Here is a 23,802-nt window from a genome sequence, read left to right as displayed (position 1 = left end):
CATGTATCCTAACTCGCAAATGTGGGTATCGGGTCGGGGTCAGGTATACTGTATACCTGGAACTCGATATTTGTTTTATCATCCTATAGGTTAGATGCATGTGTGGTCTATCTTGAAAATGTAATTTGTGTGATTAGAGCTATTGAACATAGTGTTGAAAACAATTCAAAAGACCAATATTAATAATACTCGAATTTTGTATTTGTGGATGTAATAGCCACAAAAGTACAAATCATTTTAATTCAATAAAACTCACGAACTGAATAAGTTAAGAAGAATGAAACAAGTACTATAAGATATGTATTTTGACCATGAAAAGAAAACGTGTATGAAACAAGTGCTATAGCTACTATACACAACATAACAATTTATTAATGTTAATTCCGTTTTTTTTTCTTTTAACAAGGGCATCTAGGGCTTGTTGATATCTATTAATAAATTAATAAAACGTCTTTGGACTTGATGATTATTGACTTATTCCCCTACTTTTCTACCACATTCATAGTTATGTAGTATATAAATACAACTTGACATATGTATCGATACATTATCAAACTATATGTTTTTAAGATATTTTTTCTCAATTAGCTTTTATTTAATCATCAATTGAAATGGTTTTGTCGAGCTTGAACTACTTATGTTGTTTGTTTTATAATCTTACTTGGCTCAATGGAAATGGAGGCCAAACTCCAAGATATATGTATGATTCTTTGCATTTTTTATTCGTTAATTATTTATTTTTCCAATCCATATAGAATATTTTCTTCTAATTAATCATGGGCGTGCTACCTGCAATACTTGAAGATATAGATGATTGAAATTTCCTTTGGGATACGCGGTAATTAGTGTGACAAAACAAAATATAATATACTCCCTCCGTCCCGTGCTACTCGCACGTTTACTTTTCGGCTCGTCACAAAGTCCTTACACTATTTATAATTTAAGTTAGAATTAATGCATTTAATTAATATGTTAGTTTAAGTTAAGAACTCTTTTATTAAGTGATGTCTCATTACACCTAAAATTCTTTTTTAATTACACAAAAAAATCAATCCCAAATTTACGGCCTAAAATGAAAAGTGCAAGTAGCATGGGACGGAGGGAGTACTATACTATAGCTACTAATAATCATTAATTCATAAGCTTACGAGCTTATAATTTTGGGACAAAAATCTACCAAATGGGATGAAAAATACAATAAAACGCGGAATAAACTGAACTACAACTTTAATTAAGACTAAATTGTCTAACTCCCATTCTCAAAATTTAAAATTAAAGCAAACAACGAGCAAGTATCACATTTCACATTATCTTCAACGTTGACATCACAAAAGTATTAAAAATATTTAAAAATGAGTCTTTTTCGATATCAACTTATAGTTAGAGAAGAATTATCCAATGTGTCTTTTTAAAAACTCCCGTTTTGGATTTCACATAAACAAGAACAAGAAAGACCCACAAATTTATTAAAGTTTATTATTGTGCTGGTTTCTTTTTTTCTTTTTGCTTTTGTTTTTTCAAAAGTAAATTGTGTTCAACACTCATTTACATTTATAGAAACACAACCTAATATTCAAATTTTCACCATGCAGTCCTTTACAAAAATAGGAATTTGGATTAGTCACATTTAAATCATGCAGTTCTATAAGAGTAACATGATTCCTAATTTTTAAATTCAATTATTTGATTTTCTAACTAAGAAGGAACTCAAGGAAGATAATGGGAATCCTTAAATGAATGAAAGCGTTGCAACTTTTTTTCATGAAGATTAAATGTGGCTCATCATTTATATCTGTGATGACTCAAATTTCGATCTATTCGTTGGAAATAAAACATTTTAACTTTTCAGGATTAAATTTTTTGGGGCGTAAGTTCAAAATCCTATGCATTTGAATATATAGTAATAGCATTATTTTGTTATTTGTCAAACAAAATATAATAATAATAATAATAATAATAATTATTATTATTATTATTATTATTTTATCAATTAATATCTTATTAAATAAATCTAATACGTATAATTTTTAAAATGATGGGTCATATTTGATACTAATAATAATAATAACTAATAGTATTACTCTATCTGTATGCGGTATAATAAATATAGATATAATTCAATTGTTTAACTAGAAAATACATTGTCCACAACGTAATACATTATTAAGAATTGATTAATGGGATGTAATACAATATACTCCATTGTGTAAAATAATGCATATTTTGGTGTGAAATTTGTAAAGAGTCGGGTGTGTTTTGTGAGTGGTGAAAAGAGCCTCACTTTATTATTTTTATGCTAATTAATGTTGGCAATGGTGGATTATATTTGAACTTTTACGTGTATAAGGACAAAAGTATATAGAAAATTATTTTGGTATGAGCTAGATAATCTAAAATTCAAAGACAATAACTTACCTATATATGTTTTATTGTGATAAAAGAGGTTTGTATCCAATAATTCACGCAAAATACCGAAAATTCAAGGGATATTATATGAATAAAAGAATTTCTAGCTTGGTAAGGATGGATTGGCCACAATGTCGATTCGTGAGAATTGAAAACTCTATTAAATTCGGCATCAAATTATTAGTCAGGCCCGGTCCTGAGTTTTTATTGGCCCGGGGCGGAACTAAAAGAGGGGCCCCATAATAATACTATAAACTAATAGTAACAATAGGCTTTAGCGCTGCCTGCCTTTGCGGCTCTCTGCTGTGGGCTCTTGTTTCTTGCTTGGACCTGGCCCAGTAGCATGTATATACTCATGTATGTATTTGGATTTTGGAGGCCCCAACGTTTTGGGGGCCCGGGGCGGGGGCACTGCTCGACCCCCCCAGGGCCGGGCCTGTTATTAGTCAGATAGAATGGTTAACCATTTGTTGAGATTTCTCTCTATTATGTTTACTTTTTGTGTCATCAAGCATTAATAATTTGCATGTGGAATGCATTAGTAGAAATTGAGAGGAATAATATAAATTACTACTCCTACTAGCAATTTGTAGGAATGTAGTAAGCTTCGAAGTTCGAATTATATGTCGATAATTAGATGAAAAATAATTGGGCAGCTCAACCACCTTACTACCACTTACTAATATCTAAAGTGGGATTCAACTTGGTACTTCTGAGTCTTGTCTCAACTACAATACAAAATTTAATTAAAGCTTTAGGTCTAAACATAAATCTTAAATTAGGCTTAATTGAAAATAAAGGAATTATATTGGTTTTGTGATTTAGTTACGTTGTATTGCTGTTGTATTGGTCTAATAAGAGGATACATCGATCTTAGACATCGCTCTAAAGTTTTGGCTGAATTCCCGTATCTAATAAGTACTCCATATGCCGACTGACACAACATCGATCACATTTAAATTCTAGAAAATTATCGACCACCTCGGTTTACGGCTTTGATTTTGTTCTAATGACATCATAGGTACCAATACGTTCTCTTAGTTATTTTGCTTTGTTCTAATGTTTGATATGTAAGACAAATATATATACATAAAGTGGAGTAGTATATTTGAAGAAGTTAGATATATGATCAAAACAAAAAGAAGTTGCATGTGTAGGTTGATAAATTATTAATCGCACGAGATCTCCAGGTTTTCTTTTATGTTTCCTTTCCTTAAAATATGCACTCCTTTTTCAGGTCAAACACACATTAATATTTGATGCTAAAAGCCAAATAATGATAGTCTAATAATCTTATTAATAAAGCTTTTGGTGGACATCATGTTGGTGGTTTAGTGGGATTTGGCTTAGGCCATGAAGACTAATATGACACCCAAAAGCAATTCAAAATAAGAGTTAAAATAATAAACATTTTTAAATAAACTACAACAACAAAAAACATTACTAATAAACTATGATTCATACATTTTTTTATTTATCTAGATTAATTATCAAAATAATGTAGTAGCAAAATCTTGTCTTGGCCCAACCCAATGCTAATTTATTGTATAACCAAATTTATCTACTAGCCCAATAATCTCATATAAATGTGGGGTTATCATCCAAATTTAAATTTACTAGTTGATATTGTGCATACAACTTTAAATTATGTCTGTAAATTATCAAACACCTATTTTTTTCTGAATTTGGAAATCAATCAAGATTGTAGCATCGTCATAGCTTGACAATTTACTTATATAGCACCATCAAACATCAACGTAAACAACATCACATTATCCTAAATTCGTTTCTCGTTTCTCATTTTATCCCACTCATCTAATTCTTTCTTAATATAAAACTCTAATTCAAGAAATGATTTTCTTTAATTTTATAATCTACAGTTCATTATTATCATAAATCAAAGGTTGCTCAGGCCCGAGTAATCTACAACACCTCAACCCCTAGCCAACGTGACGTCTAACTGTGTTAAACCATCACCACGCGAGTGAGGAAACTTTCTTTGCGTAGGAGGATCTTGCATCTTGTGGCTGATTTGATTTAGACGCAAAAATGCAAGCATGCTTATAGCAAGCAAAGCAGCATTCCCCACTATCCCTACCGTTTGATCCAGTCTGAGGGACTTCGCAACAAAAGTATAGCTCGAGAGAAGGAAATCAACAACTGCGTTTGACCTTTTCCCTTTCTCTGGCACAAACTTTTCATTGGAAAGGTATATATGTTCGGATGCATCAAAGGGGCTAGCATCACACGCATAGCCTACCAACGCAAAATACCGAAAATTCAAGGGATATTAAATGAATAAAAGAATTACTAGCTTGGTAAGGATGGATTGGCCCCAATGTCGATTCGCGAGAATTGAAAACTCTATTAAATTCGGCATCAAATTATTAATCAGATAGAATGGTTAACCATTTGTTGAGATTTCTCTATGTTATATTTACTTTTTGTGTCATTATAATCTTTTTCAATGTATGTTATACTTTTTCATTTGACAAGATATTACTAACAAGACATATCAAATAAGATTGTGCTTATGTATGGAGCAGGAAATTTTTCAGCCACAAATAAGGGGTGGATGGCGAAATTCTCGAGCCTTTCCTATAGAGAAAATTTTCTCCCACAATTAATGACTGAGATTTCGTTTTTTAGCAATTTTGTTTGTTAATAACTCGTCAAAATAAAATAAAATAAAAATAAAAATAAAATAAAAATAAAATAAAATAAAAATAAAAATAAAAATAGAAAGGCGCGAAGGATTCCTATATGTGAACGGCGCCGTGATAGAAGCCGCGCCACGTCATCAACCATGCCTTTCCCAGTGAACGCCACACCCTCAAAATCGAGATGCTTCTAAATTCTAATTCGCCCTTTCCCTCTCTCTCTTTCTCTCACAGCGGTGTGGGGCTCGCTGCTGCGGCCAATCTCTCTCCAAACAACTCGGAACCAATCCACGCCAATCCCTTGCCGCGGAAGAAAAATCGAAGAGGAGGAACTACTTTTGGTGAAGAATCCTATACGGAAATTCACGCAATACCGTTGAATTCAAGCCCTGCCAAATCGCAAAGGTATATACTCTTTTTCTAATGTGTTTCGATTGTTATGAATTGTCTCATGGTAGGATGTTTTGCTCTGTCAGAATCGACTCAATTTTATGTTTATCATTGTTATTACTGATCTTAGAATTTAGGGCTTCAATGCGACTGAAAATTAATCTGTTATTGCCCGCACATCCTCTTTGATTTGCATTTTGTTATTGTTCCATTTCAATCATCAAGGTTTTTAGGGTTTTAGTTAGTTTCCCTCTTTTCTGGAACTAAATGGCCATGCGTGTTGTATCGCAGTAGAGAGGATGACAAAAGAGCTGGAGCCATGGACGGCTGAGCAGTCCTCAAGGATTCCTGAATTTAACACGGACATGTCGCTGATGTCAGGAGGAATGGTCATAATTGATGGAGTTGAGGCACCCAAAAACACCCCGAGCAGCAATCGGGATGTGGATGTGTCTGCGGGTAGAAACTTGGGGTTTTCGGAGCGGGCTTTCTCTGCAGCTGGTGCAGCGTTTCTGTCCGCCATTTTGGTCAACCCACTTGATGTGGCTAAGGTGAATTCGATATGTTTAGTGTTTTTTTTTGTTATTGATCTGTTTAGTTAAGGTCAATTTCTTAGACAGTGCCTGAGTTTTATGTTTTGCTCATGTCACTTAGTTTATTATACGTTGTTGCTAGACTTGTAGTTGTGGTCTTCACTGAATCGATTTGTTGCCATGGGTTTTGCCTGGATTGGTTTCAATAACATGTAGAAAGGGAGTGGCTTGGCTATCCCACCTAGCCAAGCCAGAAAAAATAGAAAAAACGTTTAGATAGTTAATGGAACTAGTTGAACTGTCTAATAGACTTTCTGAATACAACCCGACCCCTCTCCTGCAATAAAGGAAATTGTTTGGCTTTTGAAATCTGGTTTCAGTTATGTATTTTTCCTAGTTGTAAAGGGAGTTGTGTTTGTATGTATAGTATACTGTATTACTACTATTTACTTATTCCTTCCATCTGACAAATTTTTCCTTTTGTATATTCTATCAGACAAGATTGCAGGCACAAGCTGCTGGAGTCACCTATTCCCATCCATTAAGTAATCTTAGCACTCGCATGACGTATTTTGGACCACATATGGTATGTAAGGTGTCTTCTGTTATCATTTTCAATTCATTTGATTGGCCTGCTAAGTGCTAATATAGGTAGTAAATTTTCATCTGAATCAACCACCTGGAGTAGAGAGCCTCAGGTTACACGATTAGTGGATTTCTTTAGCACTACTTTTATGTGTCTCAAGACTTAAAAACAGAAGGACTGCGACTGCTATATAGCACCCATTTTAATTACAAATTCACTGCAAGTCAGCAACCTTTATGTTGCTCAAGTAGAGTTGTAATCGTGAACCTGTAGTTATGTTTGTTGGCTGTTGTATAGGAAATGTATATTCTAGAGTGGCTTAAGATTTAGTGATTTATATGCAGCATTATTGTAAGATTTATGGTTGCTATGTCTTAATTTTCGTGTTGAATATAGTAACAGGTCTATGACTTTTTGCCTTATCTCAAGTGATTAATCTTTGACTCTCTTTTGCAATTTGTTCATAGATGTTTGCTGATCTGAAGTGCTCTCCATCGTGCACACGAGCTGGTGTTCATGGTACAGTATCAATTTGTCCACCTGATTGTTTCCATTATAAGGGGACAGTGGATGTTTTCTACAAAATTGTTAGGCAGGTTAGTTGTTGACAAAAAATAAGAGATACCGGCATACATTTCCTATACATAGCTCATCTTATGTGTGCTGAGTCTTTCTCTGAAATTGATTATATAAAAGTTTGGAGGCGTACAGATTGTGTCATTGGCTTTCCTATTAATTATAGACTATTGATCATCCGATACATTTGCAGCATGCATGCTTACTCACGTTGAAGTTAAAACTCACGAATGATATTGTTAATTGAGGCTTGATCATTTGTTCTCATATCCTACGCAGGAAGGATTATCTGCACTTTGGAGAGGAACTAATGCTGGCTTAGCACTTGCTATTCCAACTGTAAGTTTTGACTAATCACTGCTAACATATGTGACATCTGCTTACCAAGTTATCAATGTGGTTTTTTGGAATTAAACTCTTCTATGTACAGCTTGAACAATGATTTGTATATGTCTCAAACAGGTTGGTATTTACTTGCCATGCTATGATATTTTTCACAACAAGTTAGAGGAGTTTACAGCACAAAAAGCTCCTGGGTTAACTCCTTATACACCTTTAGTTGCTGGTGCTCTGGCACGCTCCCTAGCTTGCGCTAGTTGCTATCCTATTGAGCTTGCAAGAACACGAATGCAGGTGATTTACTTTAGGTGCATCTTTATTAATTTGCTGTTTGTTTTTAACTATCTTAATATACTCTGTTGATGGTCAGGCATTTAAGCATCTTCATGCCGATCAAAGACCTCCAGGTGTGTTTAAGACATTAATTGATCTCATCTCCCAGGTCAAAAGTACAACAAGCTTCAATAACAGTTGTAAGTTGATGTTTTTATTCTACCGGTCATGAAATTTATCCTTCGATGACACCTGAAAGGTTAATCTGTGCTAACATTAAGGCATTCAATGTAGATCAGAGTTTTTTTGGGTACTTTCGAGGCCTTCTAGTCTAGTGCTAAATGAACAACCTTGCGCATGTCATATTTTTTTACTTTTTGTTGGAACTATGATAACTCTAATCTATGTTGGTAATTGGATATATAATTCTTTCTATATTTTGTAAGGCGGGGGAAGCTCAAAAGTTTTGTGCTATTGTTGGTCAACTCAAAAAGTGAATCTCTCTTATGCAGTTGTCAGCCATTCTCTTATGCAGTTGTCAGCCATTATCTCACATTTTTGTTCGGTTGTGGCTTTTTTTCTGGTCAGTGCAAAACTATCGTTTCTTGTGGACTGGCATGGGTGCTCAGCTTGCTCGTGATGTGCCTTTCTCCGCAATCTGCTGGTCAACCCTCGAGCCAGTAAGTTTCATCACCTGTGCTCTCTGAGGATAAAATCATACATCTTATGCAATGAAATCTTAACCCTTGGCCTGTAATGAGCTATTACCAAACAATAATGTATTATAGGTGAGAAGGCGGCTTCTAGGTGTAATTGGAGATGAAGCAAGTGCTGTCAGCATCTTTGCGTCAAACTTTTCTGCTGGTTTTGTTGCTGGGACCCTTGCTGCTGCTGCTACATGTCCACTTGATGTTGCAAAGACCCGTAGGCAAATTGAGGTATTCATATAAATCAAATACAATGCTATAGAAAGCTGTGTTAGATTATACTGGCGTAGATTTTCATTGTTTCAATTTCAAGTAGTAGTTGTTTAGCTTGTTTGTTTTCTCATTTTGCAGCAAGATCCAACCAGGGCACTGAGAATGACGACAAGGCACACTCTCGTAGAAATTTGGAGGTATTTAATCCCACCCATAATTTTAGCTATAAACCATTGAAAACATGCGGGAGATCAAATTTTTCATTTTGTTTAGTTTTGAAATGACTTGTCATTTAGACACCGCACCGAATTCAGTTGCATTAGTTCATAGTTCCTGCTTTTCTTTTAGCATAGGACCCGTGTCCTGATTTTTGAACCTTTTATCTCCACATATGACATATCCTTAAAGTTAGAAGATGATAAGTACAACACCATGGTATGCTCCCAATCGAACCCACAACCCATCTGAGTTGCACACCTACTGTTGTTGAAATCTCTTCTCCTTTAGACTACAAGCAACTGAGAGGTTTCAGTTCTGAAAATCTCATATGTACGCAACTTAATCCATCTATTGCATGCCCGTTGTCACTTTTCAGTCTTAATGTTCTAAATTACATTTTTCAATGGGAAGAGATATAATGTACTTGTAATATTCACAGGGATGGAAGGATGAAGGGCTTGTTCGCTGGTGTTGGACCCCGTGTTGGCCGTGCTGGTCCTTCTGTTGGGATTGTGGTTTCCTTTTATGAAGTCGTAAAGTACATGCTAAACCGTCAATATGCTACATCTTGACCAAATAGAGGCATTTCCTTGTTTTTTTTGCGCTGCTGACTACAGCTGACTATGGTTCCCGAGGTTGCACCAAGGCACACGGTGACACGATAAACATGCCTAGATTGCACAGTTTTGAGGGCTACATTTTAGAAACTTAACACCCAAGTCCAAGTGGAAATAATTTCCATCTGAAAAATTTTCCATGTCAATAAGTTTTCTTCTCATTTAGTTTTTTGTCTTGATTCAAGTGTTTTAGCTGGATTTTTGTCACTTGGGCCCACTATTGAGAAGAGATTTTGTAGGGAATTTCCCAGTTTTTGCTGTGTAGATGTCAGCTCTATAATGAAGCTCTTAAATAGTTTTGGCTTTGTGGCACGCTTTTTGTTTCCAAATAATCGAGTTTAACAAAGACAAATTGTCATAAATTTTCGTAAGTTCTGGTATATCCAACTTTGAAAATTAGTTTACAAAACTAGGAAATTTTGATTGTTCTTAATTATTCAACGATAGGAGATATTTTGTGACCTATGTGTGATATATTGTTTATAGTATTCTTTTAATCAAGTGATGTTTTTTATGGATCGATAGAATTGTTTAACTTATCGGTTTGTGATGCTCACTCTGAGACATCACGAATTTGTGATGTCAGGGAAGCGATAATGGCCATTGACAATAAGCTGTGGGAGAGATAGAAAGATAATTACAGAGGAATAAGCTGTGAGAGAGGCATAGAGAGATAGATAGCTACGGAGACGATGGCCAGTTCTAATTTGCAAAGAAAATGTGACTCAAACAGTACTATATACTCCCTCCGTCCCTAAAAAATAGACATTTGACATGACATGGGTTTTAATACTCTCTCTGTCTCACTACAAGTGTGACGTTCCTCGGATGTTGTTTTGCAAAAATAATGATAATAAATAGTTAGAGTGGAAAGAAAGTAAAATAAGAGAGAGAATAGTAAACAATGGCCGAAAAGAAACGCCTCACTTGTGTAGTGGGACGAAGGGAGTATAAAATTGATAAAGTAAGAGAAAGATAATAGAAAAAGTGATTGGAGTATTGTCAGTGGAGAATGAGACTCACTTCATTAGAGAGAGAAACATTTCCTTAAATAGCTTGGTCTATTTTTAAGGGACATCTAAAAATGTCAAATGTGGTACTCCCTCCGTTCCATGTTAATAGAGTCATTTTACCATTTTTGGAAGTTCCAAGTTAATTGAGTCATTTCTATATTTGGTAAAAAGTAACCCCCTCTCTTATTTTATTCTCTCTACATCTCTCTTACTTTATTCTCTCTTACTTTATTCACCAACCACTTAACACACTATTCTTAAACTCCGTGCCGAAAAGAAACGCCTCTATTAACAAGGAACGGAGGGAGTATATTTTTAAGGGACGGAGGGAGTATAAAAAAGACATTGGCGCCTAACATTATAAATTTTTTTAAAAAATTATTTTATTTTCATAAACTTTAAACTTGACATATAATTTAACTGTTGTTGAATTTTTTCCTCTAGCATAAAATTTGGCTACATTAATTTGTTATAACATCACACAAATATAGTTACCAAAATGATAGTGATTGTCCGTAATTTTAATTTAGTTGAATTATGTTGCCGGTGAAAATAATTTAACAATTATTTAAATTTATAATATTAGTAATATATTAAATTTAAAGTTCATGAATTTAAATTAAAAATTTATAATATGAGGTGCCAATATCACATAAAAAAAAATATTAAATTGTTCAATGAATAATAAAATGACCCAAATACCACTATTTTTTTTTCTAATATGGAGCTGATCACAAGTGCTAAAGCTTCCCACGAATGCTAGAATATTATCCACAAAAAATATCCCGCCTTCCACTCTCAGCTTGCCACATCACACATTCGCTAATCGGCCACATCATCACCTCATTTGCGCCAACTGACGTGGACACTTGCTTAACCGTCGATCTACTCTCCCGCTACTTTCAGCCGTCGAAGTCTACGTCAAAGAGCTCGTGGCCACCGAAATTCAAGGGAATATTACATATTTTTCAAGTTTTTAAGAGCCAAACGTCCAATTCCGTTAAGCTCCTTTCCTTCCATCGCCGGAATATTCCGTCGTCGGCGAGAGAGAGAACCTTCTTGTCCTCTCGCCTTCTCGGATTTCAGATCGTTCTTCGGTGCTTGTTCAGTTAGTGTTATCTTACTGGTAATTTGTTCATTGGTTTATGTATTATTCATGAACCGATGTTCTGTAGTTCGTTCAATTCTCGCTAGAATTGCTTCATTTTAGTCCAACGTTTCTCATTTGCTTAGCTAGTGTTCTTTGTTCTGGTGATTTGTTCATTGGTTTGTGTATCATTATTCATTCATGGACCGATTCTCTGTAGTTCGTTTCGATTCTCGCTAGAATTGCTTCATTTAGTCCAACGTTTTGCATTTTCTCAGCTAGTGTTCTCTGTACTGGTAATTTGTTCATTAACGATTCGCCGTAGTTTGTTTTCATTCTCACTAGAATTGCTTCATTTTAGTTCAACGTTTATCATTTGCAATGTGAATTGCTAGTTGGAATGTATATCTGATTTTGGTAGTGACTGAGCTCTTGTATCACTAGTGATTTGGCGCTGACGCAGATCAGCTGAATTCTAGATGTTTTATCAATATACGGTGGCATTGCATGTAATTAGTGACTCGTGGTAGAATTTGTATGATATATGAACTTCTTCGGTATCTATTGCTTCATGATTAATGAAATGTTTGGGGAGAATTTAACCGTTTGCTTCCTTAGGCCTTTGGTTTCTTCCTGTAGAGTAAATTTTGATGTCTGCATTTTTTGCGCTTGAAAATTTGGTACTTCGCTTTCATATCATGGGATTAATTGTTCAGCGAATCTCCAATTATGGCAGTGAATGTTTGGAGCTGACAGTTTTGGCATGGGATTTGTGTCTGTTTCGAGTTCTGCTGCACGAACTCCTTTGGAAGTAGGCGTCAAATATTTGCCTCGTGAATCGTTATCTAGAAGACCAATTGTATTATCATTTCGAAAGGGTGAAAATAAGAAGTTAGCTCTAATTACGCCTAGGGAACCTGTAGCTTTGCCTTTGGAGACAAATAAAGGAAACCATAAGAGATTAAGAAAGGGGAAAAAGCGGCCAGAACGAGTAAATGTGGCTTTAACTGACCAAGCATCTCCGAGTACATCAGATTTGTATTACAATGAAGCCGCTGCAAAGCTGGAGTATATATTTAATCAAAGCCCTACAGAGGCTGTCGTTGTTGATGAGGTGAAAGATTGTAGGATAACGAGAAGGCAGTCACGAAGGATAAGGACTGGAGAAACCGTGGAGACGGAGAAAAAAACTGTTGTAAGGAATCAAAAGAAGAAGGAGAGTAGGTTAACTCTTGAGAAGAGGATTGCTCTCAAGACGAAGAAAGCAGGTGAATCCGTTGCGTCATCTGAGAAAATAAAACACAGAAACCAGGACGAATTCGAGAAGACTAATAGGCTTGTTAGGGACTATTCAGCTTCCTCTGACTTGGTTAGCTTAGATTGGAAGAAAATGAAGATCCCTCCGGTTCTTCCTTCGTCTGAGCATGCCTGGCTGTTTAAGCTGATGCAACCTATGAAGGTGACTAACTATCTGTTGTCAAACTTACTGCTTAATTTGAGGAAAGCTACTGAAAAGATGAAGAGCATGCATTACATATATCAGAAACGTGCTATGCTACTAGAAGTGTTATATTTTCGTCTGATTACTTTGGTCTTTTGTCATTAGGAAATCCTCCAAGTAAAGGAAAGTGCACAGAAGGATTTAGGAAAAGAGCTAACTGAAGGTGAGTTAGCAAATGCAACAAATATGAGTACTGTTCAGATGAGGAAACAATTAGAGGTTGGTCGAGCTGCCAGAAACAAGTTGATCAAGGTAATTCATGGTCTTTCTCTCTTCACATTATGTTGGGAGATGGATGCTTAACTCTCAGGAATCTGTTCATACCAAGCTACTTTTTCCTTTTCTTCCTGTTATATCATGCTCTTTTTTTTTCTTTTCTTTTTTTTTCGGGAAAGACAAAGCTCTGATATGTGGGACTTTTGGACAAAAGTTGCGTTAATCTTAAATTTTGACCTCCAGATTTAAGAAGGCCAATACTCCTTCGCTTTAGGGAAGTGGTGCTGGCATAATGGCACTTAGTGATGGGGCATCGAAATATTTGAAGAATTAATAGTAGTCGGAATTTAGTTTTGTAGTCCCAGTGTCCCGTCTCATTTTACTTTATGGACATAATCGGGTTTATAAGCAATCTATATCGAAATCTTGGCAGTGAGTGCACATAGGCTATATTATATCCATATCTGCTAGAATGGTAAGTGTTTACTTGCTGATGAGGACAAGCTCAACTGTTCTGAGGCACTTTCCGGCTTGATTTGTTCTTGTTCTTGACCAATAATTCGATAAATGCATAGTACATGACATTATATCACAAGAATCTAAGTTTTTTATTTCGTGCAGCACAACCTGCGACTTGTCTTGTTCGTCATGAATAAGTATTTTCAAGACTTCGCTAGTTGGCCACGGTTCCAAGACTTGTGTCAAGCTGGTGTAAAGGGTCTCATAACGGGTATTGACCGCTTTGAGCCAAAACGGAAGTTCCAACTCTCAACGTATAGCCTCTTTTGGATTAGGCATGCCATTATTCGTTCCATGACGCTCTCAAGTTTCACAAAGGTGTCTTTTGGCCTTGAGTCGGTAAGCTCTCTATTTCTGATTAGTTTCCAGATCCATGTATTCCTCGAAGAATTGTTTTGTTGAAACATATCTATGCAGCATAAAGCATGAAATACATTATAAATCTTGGTGCAGATCCGAGCTGATATTCACAGAACCAAGCTAGTGTTGTCGTTCGAACTTCAAAGATTGCCAACTAAAGAAGAAATTATAGATCGAGTTGGGATCTCCGCAGAAAGATACCATGAAGTAATGAGGGCAGCAAAGCCTATTCTTTCATTGCATGCAAAGCATGCAGTGACCCAGGAAGAGCTCATCAATGGAATCAAAGACGTAGATGGTGTCGAGGGAGATCAAAGAAGGCAACCTGCGCTTCTCAGGCTTGCTCTAGACGACGTGGTAAGTTATGGTAGAATCTACAACTGCATTTGGTGCCATCCTTCCTTTGCTTTGTGGTGATATGATTCTTGCTTGTATCAGCTCGATTCTCTGAAGCCGAAGGAGAGTTTAGTGATCAGACAACGGTACGGGCTTGATGGTAAAGGAGATAGAACACTAGGAGAGATTGCAGGAAATCTCAACATTTCTCGGGAAATGGTTAGGAAGCATGAAGTGAAGGCTCTCATGAAGCTCAAGCATCCAGCTCGAGTCGATTACCTTCACCGCTACAGTTTCTAAAGCGAACTTTGTTACTGCATACACCAAATATTGTTTAGAAGTCGTCTGTAATCATAGTTAGGATGATAGTCATTTAAATCACGAAGTTTGGTCTAATTCTGACCAGTCTTCTAATGTTTTAAAACAGAATATTAAATTTTAAAAAAAAAACCAATTTTCCTCAATCATGTCTTCCGTATACAAAACATCACCTTCTAAAAATGCTCGTTTGTATTTTTTTCTTTTCTTATTTTAATTATACAATGACGTTTTGAGCATTACCAGAAACGTCGTTTTATACTCGGTCAAGAAAAATTGAAGTTTCATGATTTAAAATTTTATTTTCAAACTTTACGGGACTGATCAGAATTTTATCAAACTTTCACGATTGACAATGACTAGTATTCCGTCATGGTTTTAGCAATACCCGCACATAAGTATCAGCTGACCTATTTTTCTTTGCCAACCCTCTGTATGTGTATTTGCTTTTTAATCTTTAATTTTCTAAACTTCATTTATTGACATGATGAAGAAGATATATAGACTATAGAGTATAGAGAGATAAATGAAGAATATTTTAGTCTTGATTTGAGCTTCCATTCAATCTCAAAGACTCTAAAGTTGCATATATCATATCAGAATTTTGATGGTTTCTACAGCCAACAGAGAAGACATGGCTTCTGCTGCTTATATCAATCCAACTACATCCCGGATCCTTCGTAACCCCCCGTCGTTTCAAAGCCTCCCTCGCCTCCCTCGCCTCCGCCTTCTTCCCCCACTTCCCTGTCCCCGAATACACGTTCGACATTATAACACACGCCGCAGCTGAGTTCGCATCCAACGCTCGCAATCTCCACGCCGCTCGTTCCGCCACCTCCGTCTCCATCCAAGACCAACTAGCATGCAGCAGTGTGGTCAGCACAATCTTGTCTGCTGCAACTGGCATCGACTCCGCAAATTCCTCGGCCTCACGTACCAGCCCAGACCGCCCAAGGAGCTCCACGACACACGTTAAGTGCTCCCGTGTTGGCGTTACACCGTATTCTTCCTTCATCGATCGGAAAATTGCCACTCCATCGTCAAACATACCTGCTCTCGCACAAGCAGACAAGATGGCCACGAAAGTTGCTGCATTTGGCGTCACGCCCCTCTCCAGCATGAGACCGAATGATGACACCGCGTCCGGGCCAAGGCCGTGGTGCGCGTGCCCGTTGATCAGGGCAGTCCAAGCTGCCACGTTGGGCGAAGAGATGCAGCTGAAAGCGTCCCTTGCACCTGCAATGCTTCCACACTTTGAATACATGTCGATGAGGGCTGTTCCCGCACAAACGTAGGAGGAGAACGGAGTTTTCGCCAAATGGCCGTGAACCACTCGCCCCTGCTGAAGAGACCCCATGCAGGCACACGCGTGGAGCAACACAGAAAAGGTGGACGCAGTGGGGCTTATGGACGATCTACACATGGTTAGGTAGAGATCCAACGCTTTCTCGTGGTGATCGTTGTGGATATACCCTGACATCATCGAGTTCCAACTAATCGGGCTTCCTTCCAACTTCGCTTTCTCGAAAAGATCCAAAGCTTTCTCAACCTCACCATTCCTCGCGTACACAGAGATCATGGTGTTCGTCGAGCTCAGGATTTCGAGTGGTGTCTCCATAAACAATCTCTTCGAGTCCTCAACTCGACCACACCTTGCATATGCCTTGATCAACTCATTCGAATCTCTGACGGATTTACATGACATGTACCTACAACAAAATTTTAAATTAAACAACATTGGTTTGAACATTACCAAAGATGTCGTTTTGTACACAGATGTGATAATCGAGAATTGAATCTCCGTTATTTCATACCTCCAAACATCCATGGCGTCATCCACATATTCACAGCTACAATACAAGAAAACCAAGGCACTACAAATTGAGCACTCATCTTCAAATCCTAACTTCACCACAAGCCCATGAATCACCCTTCCATTCATGAGATCACACATCTTACCACAACCTCTCACCACACAATCCAAAGTGAACTCATTTGGATCAGCCTCGCCCCCGTCAATCATCATCTTGAACGCCTCCAACGCCTTCCCGCATCCAGCCTCGCTCCTCACGTGCCCCGAGATAAAGGTAGTCCACTCCACCACACCGCGCCAGGGCATTTGATGGAAGATGGCCTCAGCCTCAGCCATTGAGTCACACTCAACATAACCAACCAGCATCAAACTCCATAACAAGTCGTTTTCTTCGTGCAATTCGTCAAACAGTTTCCGGGCGTCGCTGATACGGCGAGAATTAGCGTACAAGTACATCAACCCGCTCCCGACAAGCTTGCATCTTTCATACCCGGATTTCAGAACCAGCCCGTGAAGCTGCTTCCCGTTTGTCAACGACAGCGCCCGGCCGCATACGCTCAGTGAAACGGAAAATGTAGTCTCGTTGAGCTTGACGTCGGAGTGATGCATAAGGGAGATTAATCCTAGAGCGTTGGTGGTGAGATTCCATTTGTAGTAGCCGGTGATCATGGTGTTCCAAGAGACGACTGTCCGTTGGGGCATTTCGTCGAACAGTTGGCGGGCATGATCTAGGTCTCTGTTTTGGCAACTTAATGTTATCGCTTTGTTTGTGTGGACGACGGTGGAGTCTGTATGAGTCTCTTTCCACAGCTGGCGCTTCCATTTCCAAGCGGCGGAGATTGAAGATTGCGATTTTCTGAGGTTTGAGATATATTGAAGGCGAATTATTTGCATAGAGATGGAGCGCTGAAAACATGTTCAAAAAACGTGGGGCAGTGGGGCTTAGTCACAATAATGGGCCCAACAATTAGGCCCATTATAACACAATAGCTGTCCTAGGCCCAAATACATTATCCCTTCCAAATCAATCCCATCCACCGAGGAATTATCTGTCTTTGCATCAGCTGTTCTACGGTTCAACTCTCTGCGAACCCTAAATTCACAATTATTATATCAGGTACTCGTCGCTGATTTCTAAATTTTACATTTATTGCCTCATTTTCAGTTCCTTCTATTCGGTTATTCTGTTTTGGGGTTTCTCTTTAGGGTTCATAAGTTTAGGCGTTTGTATACGTATAGAGGTACTTGTTTGAGGCTTTTTCCATTATTGTAAATTTTTGATTTTCCGTTTTTTCTGCAATTAAATTACTACAAATTTGGAAGATCTGCTTTTCCTGATAGGCTGGTACGTTTGATTTTCCTTGCGGTATTTCTTAGCAAATGAAGCTCGGGATTGTATATCGATCCAGATAGAGCATTTAAAGTAAATTTTCATGTTTTCTTATTTTGTATTTACTGATTTATGCTTGTGAACTGAATCGGTGGCCATTTACAATTGGATTAGATACTTGCTACTGACATGATTCTCAGCTTGGTTTGAGTGTTTTAGTATTTGTTTATGAACTTTTGAAGTCATGTAATGTGGTTCATTTGTTAACAACATAATTGGATTTGAAAAGTTTTGCAATTTTTTTTATCACAGTGCGGAATGTCATCAGTTTCCAGTCAACCGCAGTTTCGGTACACCCAACCTCCGTCCAAGGTTCTCCATTTAAGGAACTTGCCATGGGAATGTACCGAAGAGGAATTAGTCGAGCTGGGGAAGCCATTTGGGAAGGTTGTCAACACAAAGTGTAATGTTGGAGCAAATAGGAACCAAGCTTTTATTGAGTTTGTAAGTCTAATTTTTGCTCGTCTATGAACTCTTGATAATTTCTATGATCTGATGTGGTTATTATTAATTGTTTTACAGGCGGAACTTAATCAAGCTATTGCTATGATATCGTATTACGCATCATCATCTGAGCCTGCTCAGGTACGAGGGAAAACCGTCTACCTACAATATTCAAACAGGCAAGAAATAGTGAACAACAAGACTACTGCAGATGTTGCTGGAAATGTACTCTTGGTAACAATTGAGGGAAATGATGCGCGTCTTGTCAGTATTGATGTGCTACACTTGGTAAGCAATTGAGCATCCCCAACACAAAGTCAAAGCATGCAAATTTGTGGCAATATAAGGATGTTTTGTTTGATATTATTGTGCCTAGATTGTGGTATGCCCAGCTTAAGCTTTATTTGACAAGAGCCTGAATGAATCAGCAGGAACATGCCAAGGAAATATCTTCGATGGCAGCTTATTGCATTGGGAGAAAGGGCACATGTGTGTTTGTCTTCTTTCTCCTTCCCTAACACTCGCTCTTTCTTCCCTTCCTCCACATTGTGATTCTATCCCTAGCTTCTTAAGAATCTCAAATATTTCTTTTTCCCCTTTTCTTTTTGGTGCCTTGTTATTTTAGTTCATGGTCGGTGATTTCCTTTTTTTACCACACATAACAGTATACATCTCTAGCATTTATGTTTGGTGTGATTGTTCATGTCTGTTGTACTTAATTAATGTTCCATTTTTTAGTTTTAAAAGGAGATCTCTCTTAACCAGTTCTACGAATGTTAATCGCTAAAAGAGTGTCTGAATTGCAATCATGCAGAAAACTGGGACTAACTCAATTTTTTTGATTCCTTGTGATGTTGTACCTGAGATTTGAGAAATTATCGGAAATTCTTGCTACTCTCTGCAAAGTGGCCTTGTAATTGTCCAGCCTGGATTTTCCCAGCATTTTAAAACATGTCACAAATTTGACACTATCCCTGTTTTTGTATTTTATTCATAATACGATGACCCTTCTTCAATGTTAGGAAGATATTCCATGGAGTTCATAAACTGTTACCCAATCCTTTACTTCCTTTCACTTTTTTTCTAGTGGCCCGCACTTCTCTGACATGAGAGCTATATTCCTTCCTGTTTCCTTCATTGGTATATCTCATTCCCTTCTGTATACTTTAGCTGGGATTTTATTTATTTAATCATTAAATTTGTGTGTCATACCTTGTCACTGACCTTCCCTTGGTAAAAAATGCTACTTTTCGAATGTTGAGGGTGCTTCTTTCTTTTTCATTTGTTGATGTATGCTACTTATTATTTCAATTAAAATGAATTGTGTACTTTTCTGTTGAATATATTTATTCTTGTTTGTTTTTCAGGTATTTTCAGCCTTCGGGTTTGTTCATAAAATTACTACTTTTGAGAAGACTGCTGGGTTTCAGGTATGGATCTCCAGTTGATCTTCGTTTCAATGGCATTGTTTCCTTAATGGTTTCTGTCAGTGCCATAACATCTATCGCATCCTCTGCCACCAGGCTCTGGTGCAATTTTCAGATTCAGAGACTGCGACTGCTGCCAAGGATGCCCTTGATGGGAGAAGCATTCCAAGGTGATCTGGGTTTTTATATTTGGATTGGGATCTACATCTGTGCTAAAGGGGTACTATACCTTTAATAGGAATATGATTAACTGTATCTTTTCTTGGCCATGGGTTCCTTACTGCAATGAGTAGATTTAAGAGGGCTTCAGCGTTTAGCGTGACAAGTGTACTGAATTAATGAGTAGGATTGGAGGTGTTGACTGGATGTCCTATACATGCGAAATATAGACATCAAGAAATTAAAGATGTATAGCTTATTATGTAATGATCCTACTTGATTGTATCCTGGGCCATGGCCCTGGGTGTCTTACCTACATAGCTTGTCTCAAGAGATGACAATGTTGTTATTCTACATATAGAATTATTTGGGACATAACTTGATTCAATAAGCCTGCTACCCACGTTCTTCTGATTTAAGTATGTAGAAGTTATTTTTACACTCTACCTGTGAAGAGTCTGTTAATGTGTGTTTTATAAGTAATACATGAGAAATGAAGCATCTCACTAATATTCTGCTTCTGTCTTTATTTTGGCCAGTTATTTGATTCCAGAGCTGGGGCCGTGTTCTCTTAGAATAACATATTCTGCGCATACAGACTTGAGTGTAAAATTCCAGAGCCATCGTAGTAGGTAAACTGATTTTGTCTTTTTTTCCAGGCTGCATTATTGTAGACCGAATTGTATTAGTGTATTGGTTTCATAACTTTATAAATTCATATACAGAATATCTTATTTATTTGATATGATCCCTTCTCTGTTTGAGCTATCTTTATATGGCATTCATATCTTTATGCTATGGTTAATTTAGGGACTACACCAATCCTATGCTCCCTGTTGCTCCGTCAGCTATAGACGCAAGTGGTCAGGTAAATTATTTGCATGAGCTGATTCACTAATATGTTCAAATACTTTGCTCCTTAGTTTTTGTGGATGGAGGTATCTGAGTGATATGATTGATGTATATACCGTTTCCAGTTTCTGCTCTCCCTTTCTCTTACAGTTTCATTACTGAAATTGTGCTTCTACCTTCTTTCAGTTTAGTGTAGGAGTTGATGGGAAAAAAATGGAGCCTGAGAGCAACGTTCTACTTGCTTCCATCGAGAACATGCAATATGCAGTTACCTTAGATGTCTTACAAACGGTACCCACCTTGAAACTTGAGAAAGCCTTTACATTAGTTATTGGATCATTCATTACTGGTGGTAATTTATTTGTACTTCAGGTCTTTTCATCATTTGGGCCTGTCCTAAAAATTGCCATGTTCGACAAAAATGGTGGTCTTCAAGCATTGATCCAGTATCCAGGTAAGATATGGATTTGGCTAGCTACAATTTGTGCGTTTTACACTTAATTTGGTCTTATAAGGAAGTATTAATTGTGTTTTAAATTTTAGAGTATTTCAAAAAATGTCTCAAACTTCCATTTTTTCTTCAAATGTCCCCTACTTACAGCAATTCATACCTCGTAGTCTGAGGTAGCTACCTCAGCACATAAATTGAAGTCATTTTAGCAACAAAAAAAAAAGAAATGCTGATGGTGAATTGTGTCCTCAACTTTTAGCATATTTCAGAAAATGTTCTCAACTTTTAGCATATTCTGGAAACTGTCTCAAACTTAACTTTGAAGGAATTTCATAAAGTGTCCCAACTCTGATTGAAACTAAAGTTCGGGGACACAACACAACATTAACCCATACTTTTTTGCTAAAACGTAATTTCATATGTCAGACAGTGTTGTCAAAATGTCATTCGGGTCGCTTGGGTCGAGACCATCACCGCCCCAACATGGGTGGGTTGATCGAGATACAGGGTCGCCAGGGTCGCCCTAAACACATACTATCTCTGATTTTCTCAAATCTCTGACATGTTTTCTGACTGTCTCAATCACAATTCTCTCTCTATATATATGCAATATGCATATACCACATCAAACTTTTCAAACCTACTTTCTACACTTTAGAATTCGGCCTCTTCACTCCTAAACAAATAAACAATTCAAAGATCTTTTGCTGCCACCCTTTCATATATTCCTTTGTTTTGATATTTTCAGACAATGGTTTCAATTATTTATTGTGTTATGACTTATGAATTGTTTTGATATTTTGATCATTTCTATTTTCCACTTTATCTCTATTCACATGAATTGCGTCTACATTTATTTGATATATTATAAACATTAGAGCAATATATTTATTTTATTTAATATTAAAAGGCAAAAAAATTAGCCTAGATTTGTTGGTCTCTCGACCCCGTCGACCCGCGACCCGAATTTTCACCTCATCGACCCGGTGCGCCCCGCGACCCTAACAACACTGGTGTCAGAGGTGAAACTTTTGTAAAGTGGTGCTTTTTATGGACTATGCTGAAAGTTGGGGACACTATCAACTTATAATGAATACAATAATTTCTTGAAAAAACTCCGAACTGAAAACACGAAAGAGTGTTTGATTTCAAGGGTTCTGCCTTTTTGTCCTTGCTTCATTCCTTCATCAAGTATTCTACATGCTGCAGATGTCCAGACCGCTGTCGTTGCAAAGGAGGCTTTAGAAGGACATTGCATATACGACGGAGGATACTGCAAGCTTCACCTCTCATATTCTCGCCACACTGATCTTAGTATAAAGGTGAGACTCGTAAAATGTCAGATCGAACAGAACTTGTTCTTTCTGCCCTTGTGCATTGACTCCAAGCCTAATTACGTTTTCAGGTTAATAATGATAGAAGCAGAGACTTCACCATCCCAAATACTCCAGTCCTAAACTCTCAACCCTCAGTTTTAGGACAACAACCATATGCCGGAGGCCCAGGCGGTCCTTCTTACAACGGAACACAATATGCTCCAGGTCCTGATCCTCATGCAACGGGCTGGAACCCAGCGATGCCTCAGCAAATGCACAACTACCCTTATGGAGGCCCCCCACCAATGGGTCAAGGGGCAGTACCACCTCACCTCCAAAACGGGCAACCACACTCGTCTCCGATGCACCCCTATCATCATCAATAGCATGGTTAGTAAATCGTGGTGCAAGATCATGGGAGCTCCAAGCAATCTTTATCTGGACATGGTGGTACTACTGTACTGTTTTGCATATCCATGGAGTTACTTAAAAAGCAAGATTCTGCCTTGATGGGTGGTGTTCCATGGAATGTTGACTATCTTTTTTTTTAGTCGAGTTTGTCTTGTCATGTGTATTGATGCACATCTTAGTTCAACTAAATATAAATTCAAAAGAGCAAGTGCAGTTTGGGATGGTAATTGATTGGGTTAATAATCTTGATATTTGTATTTTATTTCTTAATAAGTTTGTGTATTTACCCTGTTACTATCATGGTGACTTCAACCCCTCCGACTGAATTGTTTTATGGGGATTGGGCTGTCTCAGCTATTGTCTAGTGTGGCTGATCAGCTATTGATCACCAACTAGCAAATTAGACTCTCGAGTGGATTCCTTCTTTTGCTCCTTAGCCTAAGAGTGGTAAAGCTATTGTCTCACAAACTAGCAAATAGCTCTTCCTTGGGCAAATTCCTCTTTTTTGCTATTCAATTTATTAGGTCTTATCAAGCCTTGGTAATTTATTGTCTCACCAACTAGATAATTTGATGCAAGTTCATTCTTCCTTACACAAGAAGAAATATCGGTCTCTCACCAACTGTAATCAAATCAATATTCAAGTTCCTCCTTGCACTTCATCATCTGC

General features: G+C 37.5%; 4 protein-coding genes across 9 annotated transcripts; 3 read left to right on the top strand and 1 right to left on the bottom strand.

Annotated features, from left to right (window-relative positions):
• The first annotated feature begins 5,185 nt into the window (after positions 1 to 5,185).
• Positions 5,186 to 9,824, top strand: LOC121805173 (mitochondrial carrier protein MTM1-like). 2 transcript variants are annotated; one of them, XM_042204962.1, is made up of 11 exons: positions 5,186 to 5,471; positions 5,751 to 6,007; positions 6,486 to 6,575; positions 7,043 to 7,171; positions 7,431 to 7,490; positions 7,614 to 7,784; positions 7,861 to 7,963; positions 8,352 to 8,443; positions 8,552 to 8,701; positions 8,822 to 8,880; positions 9,342 to 9,824. In XM_042204962.1, exons 2-11 carry the CDS (start codon positions 5,756 to 5,758, stop codon positions 9,472 to 9,474), a joined length of 1,239 nt encoding a protein of 412 aa, XP_042060896.1. In that variant the 5' UTR covers positions 5,186 to 5,471; positions 5,751 to 5,755; the 3' UTR covers positions 9,475 to 9,824. The 2 variants fall into 2 exon arrangements, with proteins under 2 accessions (XP_042060896.1, XP_042060895.1); XM_042204961.1 differs by having other exon boundaries at positions 5,748 to 6,007.
• Positions 9,825 to 11,522: 1,698 nt separating this feature from the next.
• Positions 11,523 to 15,015, top strand: LOC121805994 (RNA polymerase sigma factor sigE, chloroplastic/mitochondrial-like). The gene is made up of 6 exons (XM_042206058.1): positions 11,523 to 11,658; positions 12,356 to 13,078; positions 13,226 to 13,372; positions 13,958 to 14,194; positions 14,309 to 14,572; positions 14,654 to 15,015. The coding sequence occupies exons 2-6, from the start codon at positions 12,359 to 12,361 to the stop codon at positions 14,849 to 14,851; spliced, it is 1,566 nt and encodes a 521-aa protein (XP_042061992.1). The 5' UTR covers positions 11,523 to 11,658; positions 12,356 to 12,358; the 3' UTR covers positions 14,852 to 15,015.
• Positions 15,016 to 15,405: 390 nt separating this feature from the next.
• Positions 15,406 to 17,706, bottom strand: LOC121802007 (putative pentatricopeptide repeat-containing protein At3g25970). Its single transcript, XM_042201523.1, has 2 exons — positions 16,684 to 17,706; positions 15,406 to 16,578 (listed from the first exon to the last, which is right to left on the bottom strand). The coding sequence occupies exons 1-2, from the start codon at positions 17,574 to 17,576 to the stop codon at positions 15,408 to 15,410; spliced, it is 2,064 nt and encodes a 687-aa protein (XP_042057457.1). The 5' UTR covers positions 17,577 to 17,706; the 3' UTR covers positions 15,406 to 15,407.
• A 4-nt stretch (positions 17,707 to 17,710) lies between these two features.
• Positions 17,711 to 23,359, top strand: LOC121802009 (polypyrimidine tract-binding protein homolog 2-like). 5 transcript variants are annotated; one of them, XM_042201529.1, is made up of 12 exons: positions 18,438 to 18,516; positions 18,595 to 18,657; positions 18,728 to 18,804; positions 18,948 to 19,005; positions 19,884 to 19,946; positions 20,040 to 20,113; positions 20,642 to 20,734; positions 20,913 to 20,970; positions 21,141 to 21,245; positions 21,327 to 21,408; positions 22,615 to 22,727; positions 22,811 to 23,359. In XM_042201529.1, exons 3-12 carry the CDS (start codon positions 18,767 to 18,769, stop codon positions 23,105 to 23,107), a joined length of 981 nt encoding a protein of 326 aa, XP_042057463.1. In that variant the 5' UTR covers positions 18,438 to 18,516; positions 18,595 to 18,657; positions 18,728 to 18,766; the 3' UTR covers positions 23,108 to 23,359. The 5 variants fall into 5 exon arrangements, with proteins under 5 accessions (XP_042057458.1, XP_042057460.1, XP_042057459.1 ...); XM_042201527.1 differs by having other exon boundaries at positions 18,945 to 19,005; XM_042201524.1 differs by lacking the exon at positions 18,948 to 19,005 and adding an exon at positions 17,711 to 17,799 and having other exon boundaries at positions 18,325 to 18,516; positions 18,595 to 18,804.
• The last annotated feature ends 443 nt before the right edge of the window (positions 23,360 to 23,802 follow it).

This window comes from Salvia splendens, chromosome 5 (genome assembly GCF_004379255.2).
Source record: "Salvia splendens isolate huo1 chromosome 5, SspV2, whole genome shotgun sequence".
NCBI classification, from domain to species: Eukaryota; Viridiplantae; Streptophyta; class Magnoliopsida; order Lamiales; family Lamiaceae; genus Salvia; species Salvia splendens.
This window is presented reverse-complemented; position numbering and strand designations above follow the sequence as displayed.

What these genes read in the sequence shown, in the direction of transcription:
- LOC121802009 (XM_042201524.1), top strand. Translation starts at nt 18,331, where the DNA reads ATGTCATCAGTTTCCAGTCAACCGCAGTTTCGGTACACCCAACCTCCG. An exon ending in GATGGGAGAAGCATTCCAAG is followed by an intron (nt 20,114 to 20,641) that starts GTGATCTGGGTT and finishes TATTTTGGCCAG; the next exon opens with TTATTTGATTCCAGAGCTGG. An exon ending in ACACTGATCTTAGTATAAAG is followed by an intron (nt 22,728 to 22,810) that starts GTGAGACTCGTA and finishes TTACGTTTTCAG; the next exon opens with GTTAATAATGATAGAAGCAG.
- LOC121805994 (XM_042206058.1), top strand. Translation starts at nt 12,359, where the DNA reads ATGTTTGGAGCTGACAGTTTTGGCATGGGATTTGTGTCTGTTTCGAGT. An exon ending in AGCTGATGCAACCTATGAAG is followed by an intron (nt 13,079 to 13,225) that starts GTGACTAACTAT and finishes TTTTGTCATTAG; the next exon opens with GAAATCCTCCAAGTAAAGGA. An exon ending in GGCTTGCTCTAGACGACGTG is followed by an intron (nt 14,573 to 14,653) that starts GTAAGTTATGGT and finishes TGCTTGTATCAG; the next exon opens with CTCGATTCTCTGAAGCCGAA.
- LOC121802007 (XM_042201523.1), bottom strand. Translation starts at nt 17,576, where the DNA reads ATGCAAATAATTCGCCTTCAATATATCTCAAACCTCAGAAAATCGCAA. An exon ending in GACGCCATGGATGTTTGGAG is followed by an intron (nt 16,579 to 16,683) that starts GTATGAAATAAC and finishes ATTTTGTTGTAG; the next exon opens with GTACATGTCATGTAAATCCG.
- LOC121805173 (XM_042204962.1), top strand. Translation starts at nt 5,756, where the DNA reads ATGACAAAAGAGCTGGAGCCATGGACGGCTGAGCAGTCCTCAAGGATT. An exon ending in ACCCACTTGATGTGGCTAAG is followed by an intron (nt 6,008 to 6,485) that starts GTGAATTCGATA and finishes ATATTCTATCAG; the next exon opens with ACAAGATTGCAGGCACAAGC. An exon ending in TAGCACTTGCTATTCCAACT is followed by an intron (nt 7,491 to 7,613) that starts GTAAGTTTTGAC and finishes TGTCTCAAACAG; the next exon opens with GTTGGTATTTACTTGCCATG.